Source organism: Pseudophryne corroboree, chromosome 3 (assembly GCF_028390025.1).
Source record: "Pseudophryne corroboree isolate aPseCor3 chromosome 3, aPseCor3.hap2, whole genome shotgun sequence".
In the NCBI taxonomy this organism is placed as follows: Eukaryota; Metazoa; Chordata; class Amphibia; order Anura; family Myobatrachidae; genus Pseudophryne; species Pseudophryne corroboree.
In genome coordinates this window covers 598,100,452-598,112,552 of record NC_086446.1, presented here as the reverse complement: position 1 = coordinate 598,112,552, position 12,101 = coordinate 598,100,452, and the positions used below count along the sequence as shown (strand labels likewise).

At 42.7% G+C, this 12,101-nt stretch overlaps 1 protein-coding gene across 1 annotated transcript in view; it reads right to left on the bottom strand.

Moving 5' to 3' along the window:
* The window catches only part of MICU1 (mitochondrial calcium uptake 1), a 540,637-nt gene that overhangs the window by 139,426 nt on the left and 389,110 nt on the right, over window positions 1-12,101 (bottom strand). Inside the window, exon 9 of the mRNA XM_063961487.1 lies at window positions 6,788-6,925. Within this exon, the coding sequence (XP_063817557.1) occupies window positions 6,788-6,925 (138 nt within the window). The remainder of the gene's footprint in view (window positions 1-6,787; window positions 6,926-12,101) is intronic.

Sequence of the window (12,101 nt, the reverse complement as noted above, 5' to 3'; positions counted from 1 at the left end):
GTGGCATATCATGTATAGCTGGCAATGCTGGGGGGGGGCATATCATGGGTAGCTGACACTGCTGGGGGGGCATATCATATGTATCTGGCACTGCTGGGGGGCATGTCATGTCTATATGAAACTGCTGGGGGGGGGCATATCATATCTATTTGGCACTGCTGGGGGGCATGTCATGTTTGTCTGGCACTGCACTACTGGAGACATTAGTGTATCTGGCACTATACTGAGACATTATGTGTAAGGAACACTACTGTGGCTGTTATGTGTAAGGCTGCTAATTGTGTGCGTAGAGGGGGTGTGAAAATATATTTATAGTTTGACAATAAGAAGTTGCGAGGCCACGCCCACTTTTTCTCGCTCAGCGTGCTAGTAGGCCTGGAGCCGGCCCTGGTCACTTACCTCTAATAAAATTAAAACATGACAAAATATATACGGTGTATGAAAGCTTTAAATACATACAAATTAATAAGAAATAAAAATGACATACAGTAAAAGATAGAGGGGTATATGCAATTGCGGTCGAATTCCCGAAAATGTCGAAAAATGGGACATTTTCGCCAAAAAAATAAAAATCGACAATGCAATTCAGTACTTTTCGTCAAAAAAACGGACTTTCAAAATTCGACTTTTTGAAATTCGACATTTGTCAAATTCGACACTTCTGCAATGTTACAAATGCGGCAATTCGACAAAAATATATTCAATTGAAGATTGTAAATTCGACAACAGTGCTTTTAGACAGTAAATTCGTCATTTTCAATCCACCACACTTTGCTGGCGGAATCTAATAAATTTTTTTAAAAACATGTATTTTTTTGTGTTTTTTTTTTATTGGTAATAGCATATCTATTTATATTAGAAGGGATTAGGTACTTGGTTTGTCTATTTGGGAGGCACAAGTATTATTTATATATTTTTAATAATATTATTATTATTTTTTTTTTAAATGGAATGGTAAAATCAGAAAAAAAAATGCGTGGGGCCCCCCTCCTAAGCATAACCAGCCTCGGGCTCTTCGAGCCGGTCCTGGTTCTAAAAATCCGGGGGAAAAACGGACATGGGATCCCCCGTATTTTTAAAACCAGCACCGGGCTCTGCGCCTGGTGCTGGTGCAAAAAATACGGGGGACAAAAAACGTAGGGGTCCTCCGTATTTTTTACACCAGCATCGGGCTCCACTAGCTGGGTAGATAATGCCACAGCCGGGGGTCACTTTTATACAGCGCCCTGCGGCCTTGGCATTAAATACGCAACTAGTCACCCCTGGCCGGGGTACCCTAGAGGAGTGGGGACCCCTTCAATCAAGGGGTCCCCCCCCTCCAGCCACCCAAGGGCCAGGGGTGAAGCCGAGGCTGTCCCCCCCATCCAAGGGCTGCGGATGGGGGGCTGATAGCCTTTTCAAAATTGAAAGAATGGTTTTTACAGTAGTACTACAAGTCCCAGCAAGCCTCCCCCGCAAGCTGGTACTTGGAGAACCACAAGTACCAGCATGCGGGAGAAAAATGGGCCCGCTGGTACCTGTAGTTCTACTGGAAAAAAAATACCCAAATAAAAACAGGACACGCTCACCGTGAGAGTAAAACTGTATTTCACACATGTCGACACACACATACTTACCTATGTTCACACGCCGACCTCTGTCCACGTGTACCTGAAAATAAAATTATACTCACCTGATCCAGTGTCCTGTGGTCTTTTATTATAATCCACGTACTTGGCAACAACAAAAAACGAACACCCGGACCAGGCGGACTGAAAGGGGTCCCATGTTTACACATGGGACCCCTTTCCCCGAATGCAGAGACCCCCCGTGACTGCTGTCACAGAAAGGTCTCTTCAGCCAATCAGGAAGCGCCACTTCGTGGCACTCTCCTGATTGGCTGGATGCGCGTCTGCTGGCAGACAGCGCATCGCACAGCTCCCTCCATTAGTTTCAATGGTGGGAACTTTGTGGTCAGCGGTGGGGTTACCCGCGGTCAGCCGCTGACCACGGGTGACCTCACCGCTGACCGCAAAGTTCCTACCATTGAATATAATGGTAAGGCTTTGCGATGCGCTGTCTGACAGCTCAGACGCGCATAGCCAATCAGCAGAGTGCCACGACGTTGCGCTCGCTGATTGGCTGAAGGGACCCTCTGTGACAGGAGTCACGTGGGGTCCCGGCATTCGTGGAAAGGGGTCCCATGTGTAAACATGGGACCCCTTTCAGTCCGTTTGGTCCGGGTTGCCGTTTTGTTGTTTTGCCAAGTATGAGGATTATTTAAAAAGATCCAGACACTGGATCAGGTGAGTATAATTTTATTCACAGGTACCCCGGATTCTTCAGTGACGAGGGGGGTGTGGCAGTCGGCGGGTCAACATAGGTAAGTATGTATGTGTCGGCATGTATGAAATAAACTTTTACTTTCACGGTGTGTGTCTCCTGTTTTTATTTGGGTATTTTTTTTTCCAGTAGAACTACAGGTACCAGCGGGCCCGTTTTTCCACCCGCATGCTGGTACTTGTGGTTCTCCAAGTACCAGCTTGCGGGGAGGCTTGCTGGGACTTGTAGTACTACTGGAAAAAACAATATTCTATCATTTTACTCAAGGCTATCAGCCCCCCATCCGCAGCCCTTGGATGGGGGGGGGGGGGGGGGGACAGCCTCGGGCTTCACCCCTGGCCCTTGGGTGGCTGGGGGGGGGGACCCCTTGATTGAAGGGGTCCCCACTCCCCCAGGGTACCCCGGCCAGGGGTGACTAGTTGGATATTTAATGCCACGGCCGCAGCGCGCTGTATAAAAGTGACCCCCGGCTGTGGCATTATCTGTCCAGCTAGTGGAGCCCGATGCTGGTGTAAAAAATACGGGGGACCCCTACGCTTTTTGTCCCCCGTATTTTTTGCACCAGCACCAGGCGCAGAGCCCGGTGCTGGTTTTAAAAATACGGGGGATCCCCTGTCAGTTTTTCCCCCAGATTTTTAGAACCAGGACTGGCTCGAAGAGCCCGAGGCTGGTTATGCTTAGGAGGGGGGACCCCACGCAATTTTTTTTCGGGGTTTTTCCCGGTTTTTTTTACATTTTTACAAGTCTAATAAAAATCCGTCAAATCGGTCGTTTTTCGACAGCGGGACTGTCGAATCCGTTTTTTATTGAATATGTTGAATTCCGGCACCCACTTGCCGTAATTCGACGGTCGAATTGTGTCGAATTAAAAAACGTGCGAAAAATTGCCGCGATTCGCCGGCAATTGCATATACCCCAGAAAGTGGCAAAACTAAACACCAAGCACATTCTACAGATAAAAACAGAAAATCTTGGAAATATTCACAGCACTATTTCTCAAATGATTTTAAATAGATAACGTTCTCTTTCTTCAATTGAGTAATGTTCCAAAATAACTATGTAATCATCCAAGTGTAAAATCCAATACATTTATTAAAAAACAATAAAAGTAAAAATGCGTCCTGGCTTATGGACAGAAATCAAAGTCACCAGGTTTACCAGTTCAGCATTAAATCTTCACAAGGAATGGGTTATCTCACCGGACCTCCCGGACACTAGAATCAATCACGGCGTTCCCCCTGCTCCGGAAACATTGCTTTTACGGGAGCTGTGCGTATAGGGGTTTCTCTGCCGCTAGTCGTCCACCGGTCTCCCTCTATCGAGACATCCCCCTTATGCCGCTGGTTCTCCTGGTGTACGGCTCGTCTGTAGCTGGAAAGCGTCAAGCCTTCTCCTTGTACTTAAAGTGACCAAATCCACCTGCCGCCGACGCGTTTCTACCCAATCAGGGTCTTCATCAAGGCTTAGGTGGGTTTGGTCTGGTCACTAAATGTATACTGTGTCCGGGAAATCAGGTGCGCCAACCCTATTATTTAATCATACATGTTACTTCCTCAGTTATACATATGCCCGGGTTTTTTTAAAGATACAGGGATCAATATTCCGTTAAAAATTAAGATAGCTGCACTTTTTCCTGTTACCGTGCACATTCTATACAATAACTTCGATATGTGGTACAATTAAAACAACAAGAGGACTATTTATACTCATAACAATCATAATCAGCGCACACTTAAAGGAACCATTTTGTCTCAAAATCTCTGTTTAAACCTTCTTTCTGTAAGGTTTTTAACTCGTAAATCCACCACATTTCCCTTCTCGCTAAACAAGCAGCTACATCTTTTTTTCTCCAGTTCCCCTTTACCTGTTCAATGGCCTTAAAATTTATTATGCCATTGAGTGAACAATTATGTTTTTCTTTACAATGTGCAGACAGACAGTGGTTCTCAAATCCCTTTTTTATATTATTTAGATGTTCTCTCATTCTAATTTTAAAGGGTCTGCTCGTCCTCCCCACATATTGTTTTTGACATGCACATTGTATCAAATAAACAATGTTGCTACTGTCACACGTCATGAAATGGTTGATTTTATATTGCTTCTTAGTTGTACTTGATGTAAATATTTCCATTTTACTACCTTCATTTGCTTTAATGGACCGGCATGCTATACACAGTCCACATCTGAAAAAACCCTTCGATCTTACTCGTGTTGTCATAGCGGGGACAGGTGCTATTGCACTTTTTACCAGGTAATGCTTTAAATTCGGTGCTTTTTTATATATCACCCGAGGTTTTTCTGACAGAAACTTTTCTAAAATGGGGTCACTTCTAAGGATTCCCCAATGCTTCTGCAGAACTTTCTCTATATTTTTATATTCAGAATTAAAGGTAGTCACAAAAGAAATGGAGTAATCTTCCTCTTTCTCTTTGCTACTAGGCTGTAGTAACGTATCTCTACTGATTTGGTCCAAACCTTCTAAGGTACATTGTAATGTACCTGAATCATATCCTTTCTGTTCAAACTGATTTTTAATTATCTCAACCTGCTGTTTATAAACAGAGTTCTCTGTACAATTCCGCTTCACTCGTCGGAACTGACTTCCTCGTACCCCTTTCAGCCAGTTAGGACGATGGTTGCTATCTTTTCTGATGAACGAATTACTGTCTGTTGGCTTTGTGTAATTCCGTGTGCAAATGGTCTGGTCCCCAACATACACTGTTAGATCCAGACAATTAATGTCACTTTGACTTTGAGTATAGGTAAGTACCACTCCAAACAGGTTATTATTCAGTTTACTCTGAAACTCTAAAAGGGTCTCCTCTCCCCCCCTCCACACGAATATGATATCATCTATATATCTGTGATAAAGTACGAGACCCGCCCCCAGTTCGCCCCACACATGACACTCCTCCCACGAGTCCATGAATATATTAGCGAAACTGGGGGCGAATCTCGTACCCATCGCCATGCCGAGGCGCTGCATATAATGAGTATCCTTAAAGAAAAAGTGATTATTGGTCAGGATGAATTTTATCCCTTCTAAAATAAATTTCTCCAAATTTTTCTCCACCCTTCCTCGTAAAAGAACATTACCTACAGCTTGGATGCCTTTTTCACGGTCACTAAGATATCTCCTTGCTGCCATTGCATTTCCTTCAATTTGTTAATAATGTCTGTGGTATCCTTCAGATAGGCTTTGCCCTGACATGCTAGTGGTTGCAGATGCGTGTCTATTAAATGGGAGAGGTTTGAGGTAATTGAACCCACTCCTGCCACTATGGGACGTAGGGGAGGATCTGCCATGTTCTTATGCACTTTGGGCAATCCATAGATAACAGGGTCCTCTACCAACAGGAAATCTCTTTCCTGTTCAGTGATTACTCCCTTTTCCCGATATCTATCTACCATCTCCTTTAGATCAGATTGTATTCTATCTATCGGATTCTTTTTCAGGGATTGGTAAGTATTCCTATCTGACAACATAGTAAGGATCTTTTCAACATAGTAAGCCTCGATAGAGAAAGACCGGTGGACGACTAGCGGCAGGGAAACCCCCATACGCACAGCTCCCGTAAAAGCAATGTTTCCGGAGCAGGGGGTTCGCCGTGATTGATTCTAGTGTCCGGGAGGTCCGGTGAGATAACCCATTCCTTTTGAAGATTTAATGCTGAACTGGTAAACCTGGTGACTTTGATTTCTGTCCATAAGCCAGGACGCATTTTTACTTTTATTGTTTTTTAATAAATGTATTGGATTTTACACTTGGATGATTACATAGTTATTTTGGAACATTACTCAATTGAAGAAAGAGAACGTTATCTATTTAAAATCATTCGAGAAATAGCGCTGTGAATATTTCCAAGATTTTCTGTTTTTATCTGTAGTATTTGTGCTGATTGGCTGATCAGCAATTGCTTGGTAATTACAGCTGCTTTTAATTCCGGAGCGCTCCTGAGGGATCCCGTCTTGTGTATTCTACCAAGCACATTCTGATTGATGAGTAGAAATGACACTAATACAGTGGAATTCAATATATCAAATCACCAGCTACTCAAAACATGAATATTGGTTCATCCTAAAATTGTGTCTTGGCAGCTGCAAAACTTTACAAAGCATTTTCATCAATGGAAATGAATGCATTGTCCATCTTTTCACCAGGTGCTGTACCTGGCTGACTCGCCACTAAAGAGCGTTCTTTTTATACTTAGTCTACATCGTTCACACAAATATTGTTATGGCCCTATATTTAGATATGGTTTTTTATGAAAAATAAAACTACACCATTACTCTTCTTTAAATGAAATCATTATTTTAGTTTACATTTCTATTAAACATTTTTAATTATAATGCAAAATAAGTTATTGAATCATTGACCACCTTGTGTCAGAATGTTACAACTGTACACGCGGTGTCACAATCATTTTGTAATAGCAGAACAGAGGACACAGTGTTCAGAACTAACCTCTCCATCCTTAAAACGCTTCTTCAGCTGCTTTAGCATATGAGTGAGTTTCTTGGATTGCACCCCGCTGTATGCCAGGAGCATACTGCCAAACTGGCGCTCGTTAATGCGACCATCCACTGGATCATGGCGTTCGAACTGAGGAGAAAAAAACACGCAGAAGTACTTCAAAACATGGCTCTAGCACAAATTAATGACATTTTCATTACAGAAACCATGTCTTTAATGATGCAGTGAAAATCAACACACAATCTTCACATACAAAATAACAATTTGCTTTATTAAGAATTAAGGGGCAAATCAGTTGAATTGCCAGCAGTAATTCAATTGTTCTGCCATTCATGAATGATAGCAGATGGCGGCAACATTACTGCTTGCAGCCTCCCGAGATGGCGTGCAGAAATGTGTAAAAAAAAAAAAAATGTAACAAGTAGGACTTCTGCTTTGCAGCACCATTTTAGTCGGGTTTAGTTGTTTTACACTGCTAAATCCGGCACTCCTGGGTGCAATCAGCACGATAAAATCCTGGGCACACAAACAATTTAAAAATGTAAATTTTAAACATAGCCTGTAAAATGGCAGGCAGAAGCGGATTGACTGACACTTTACCTCTCTCTTCAAGGTTTACTACATAACCCCCTTAGGGCGGTATCCAATTAGCCACAGTAAATTATTGCAGCTAATTGTCTCACCGCGAGATGCGGCTTATCAGGGAATTTTGTTTCACCTGCCTCAGGCAAGTAAAACCAAATAACCGAAAGCAGCCACGTTTTGCGACCGCACAAAATATGTAAGTTTCACTGAACCTGTGTATTTTCAGGAGAAAATTTATTTTGGATACCGCCTTTAAGGGGGGTACACACCGAGAAATCCGTGCTTAAATTCTAAGCAATCTGGTCAGATTGCTTAGAAATTAAGCACGGATCTCTCAGTGTGTAGGGTGCTGGCCACAGCGATGCATGGTCCCGCGCGTCGCTATCGCCGGCTCTAGATTTGTTATGCATGCATGCCAAATCTAGTGAGATCGCTCATTTCACCACTGGGTGAAATGAGCGTTTCCCCCCGTCTCCCTCCCCGTTCAGCACACATCGCGATACGGGGCTTTAGTGTCTAAGGTGTGTTGTTATAGCTTATAGCACTTGTTTAAAATGCCCGCTGATTAGATATTATAGACACGTGTCTGGTACTTTGATTAAGGATGATCAGTGGCCTTTATGAAATTTAGTGGCTCCTGAAGTGCATTAGGTTGTCTACAGCACTGAGTGGAAGTAGCCATTTTGTGGAAAAATGGATGCATCAATATTTTGCCTACAAAGTGACCGCTTTTCCTAATGAACTGATACATACTGTAGGTTTAATATTTTGGCTCAACTCACGAAATCGCTGAATCCCATTTGGCTAAATCAACATATATAATTTAATCACCTAAGAAACATGCTTCTTTTTATGATGGAAATAATTCATGTGGTTATGTCTAGGAATAAATAAAAGTAAAATCCGATAGAGAAACTATTTATATTCACCACCAGCCACATTCCAAAGGGAATGCTAACAAAATCAGTCTCTATACACGCGGTCACACACTGAAAAGTCAATGAAATCAATTGCGTTTGACCTCTGAGCGCATAAATGTGAGGAGTTGTGGTCACATGAGATAAGGAACTGTTACTATCTCTTGCAGAAATTTTCATGTAAAGTGCACAATTTAGTCTTTTATGGCGCTCCGCAAAGTACAGCAATTAATCAATCTTTTGTTTCCAGCTTACTGTTCAGCACAGAGGTCTGAGCACCAGAAGAAATCCCATTCAGTCACAAATGGAACAGTTTCTTACAATTTCATTTTAAACTAGTTTTCTATGAAAACTATATTTTACAGTAAAGCAGATTTGTACATACACATATTGGGCGGTATTCAATTCTTTTGAGCCCTTTCCACACCCATTCTGTTTCTGCCCTCAGGGGCATGGTATCATTAATTCAGCTCGCTACCCTTGGAGGAGTGAGGCACCCAACCCTTTACATGGCTAAACCAAATTACTATGGGTGCGATATGTATGATTACAGGGATCATTTTAGAAAGGAGATTGGGCGTCATATATCATTTGAATACTGCCCATTGAATGAGATTGCATGAGTGGTACTTTTTTAAACATGGGTTCAGAAACAATATAAAAAATAAAAATAAAATAATCATCATCATCAATACTCTAAATCAGGCATTCCTAACCTCAATCCTCAGCGCATACCAACAGTGCAGGTTTTAGTGATATCCAGGCTTCAGCACAGATGGTGAAATCAAAATAACTGAGCTAATTAATTAAGTCACCTGCGCTGAAGCCTGGATATCACTAAAACCTGCACTGTTAGTGTGCCTTGAGGACCGTGGTTGGGAATGCCTGCTCTAAAGTAAGAGGTATCCATTTTAGTTCATCACACCCGTTTTTTTCCTAGTGAAAGTTATAATCCTCTATAGACATAGGGCCTTTTTCAGCGTAAGAAGTAAACGTGATTTGCAGCTTTTTTTTAAGGCCGCAAGCTGTACTGCTTTAATGTGCGTCTTTTTCGGTGTATGAATGACCTGTGACTGCATACAAACAGGGTGCCTGGACCGATGCGGGACAGGATGTGCAGATATGGGCAGTGGATGTGCAGACACAGTCAAAGTATGGTAAGGGTGGGCAGATGCCAAGTGCAATTAAACTGGTTCATGAAAAGTAGCAAACAAAGGGCCTGGGCTGCGGGTAATATAACCGTGAAGTAAGTTGCACATTACATTGATGAGGTCTGATAGTGCACAAACTTCTTGTTGTTGATATATATCTATTAGGTTGGGTTCACGTGCCGGCCACCAGTTACCATACCAGCATCGGGGTCCCGGCTTTTAGATGCCCGGCGGTGAAGGGGTGGGGGGACTAGCACAACGAAGTCCCTTGCGAGCTCGGTGGCAAGCTGTGCTCGCCACAGGTTCCATTCCCACTCTATGGATAAAGTACTAGTAAAACACGCTTTGGCATGTTGTAACAAAATATAGAAACACTCAAGATCTTTGCAACAGGCGATTCTCTTCCCATTTACTGCTGATAAACCGCAGACAAAAGAAAACCTTGCTAGCCCTCCACAGCCTTACAAAACAATCCCATTACGCGGACATTCGTATCTATGTTTCAGACATCTATTCTGTTCTGAAGACAGATTCCAAACTCCAGGGTATATACTATCCAATGTGAAATGGAGTTTGTTTATTAAACAAATCACTAAACCTTTCTAATAGAGTACACCTGACTACAGGGTATACGGCTGGATCCTCTGGGCAATGACAGAAATAAATTCAGCAGTTCAATCAAGTTGGAAACTAATACGTATGAGCAGCTGCAGACCTTTTCCAAGTGAATTCAAGCCACTTCCTCACGGCCTACTAATGCTTGTTATATGTGGCAGAGACAGCCAGGACCAGATCAGGCATAACGCTGGAGTGAAATTAAACAGTTATTGGCTTTGAGATGATTCATTTGCAGGTAGTAATAGAGAAGCTACTTTTCTAGTGTGTCAGCTCATAAAAGAGGACACATTTTTTGATCAAATTAAAAGCTGGAATTAATATACAGGTATTAGCCTACAAGACACTTACATGTTTTCTAATTTGAAATGTTACCCCCCAATTACATTGTCTAATATGCTGAAACCATGTTACACATCTTCATTCCTGCCACAGTGATGCTACCAGAAATGCCTTTTCTCTATAGAGGCTGGGTCAATAAGACAGAATTGTGCTACAGTACATCATAGGAAACAAGCACAAACCGCATACTCTGCGTCACCAGCTCCCACACCATGTAAGTCACAGCTCAAGGAGGCAGATGACACAGATGGGCATTACTGCTTGGTCACTCCAAGATACAGATGTGTCCTTATATACAGTACACCATTGCCTCAGCCTCGCCAAACATCCCTTCTCGATACGCTGGGTCCAGTACAGCTTAGGCCCAGATTTATCAAGCCTTGGAGAGTGATAAATTGCACCGTGATAACGTACAAACCAATCAGCTCCTGTCATTTTTCAAACACAACCTGTAACATGGCAGTTAGGAGCTGATAGGCTGGTACTTTATCACCGTGCTATTCATCACTCTCAAAGGCTTGATAAATCTGGGACTTAGCTTGCATTGAATGTCTTTTTTGCTCAAACATGCACTGCAGTTGCAATGTGATGTGACAAAACCGCAACACAAGACTGCACTGATTAATTTGTTATGCAACACTTGTGTATTTGTATAAGAAGTGCAACGCGACTGCAGCTTTTTTCACACCCAGTTCAGTTCTGCTCTGTATACAGATTCAGACTCAGTCGCAACAAGTGTCACATATCATTAATCATGCAGTCTGGTGAAGCAGTTTTATTGCAATGTATTGCGCCTAAAGGCCAGTACTCACGGCCCGATTTGGGAGAGATGTGTGCTAAGCGAACCGCTCAGCACACATCTCTCCCACTGCTCAGCACAGCGCAATGTGTGCTGAGCGTGCGGGGGGGGGAACACGCTCATTTCACCCAGTGGGTGAAATGAGCGACCTGCTAGACCAGCGATAGCAATGCGCGGGGCTGCGCATCGCTATCACTGTGGGGGGGTACAAACGGAGAGATCATTCTTAAAATCTAAGCAATCTAGTCAGATTGCTTAGATTTTAAGCAGCGATCGCTCCGTGAGTACCCCCCTTTAGAAGCAGATTAACGAGAAAAAAATGCTCAGCGCTGCTCACTAGCGACGCATGATGTATTGAAATTAGTTGTGTGAAGACAAATCTATATAATATGCTGGGCATTATTAGGTCTGAAATACTGTAATATATATTTTATGATACAAAGTCACTGAAGTATATCATTCGGCGCTTTGCTGTCAGGTACAGTACACTTAGGTATAGAAGAACCATGGCGGCAGTGGCGGATCTAGACTTAACTTTTAGGGGGGGCGGTTTAAGAATTATGACTCCTCCCCCTAATCATAGCCCCTCCCACTTAGTAATGCCCTTCCCGTTAGCTTCTAAAAATTTCCTATTGTTGCCATTACTAATAAAATGTTGCCAGTTAGTGGAGAGAACCCTGCGCACTGGTGATACAGACTGGCGAATCACCATTCCTTCCATCAGAGGTGGTAGAGGATAAGACAGTAGGGCAATTTAAACATGCATGGGATAGACATAAGGATATTCTTACAAAGAAATAAGGATCAAATAACGTTAGAGATAAAAATAATGTAAAAAAAAAAAAAAAAGGGGGCAGACTAGATGGGCCAAGTGGTTCTTGTCTGCCGACAAATTC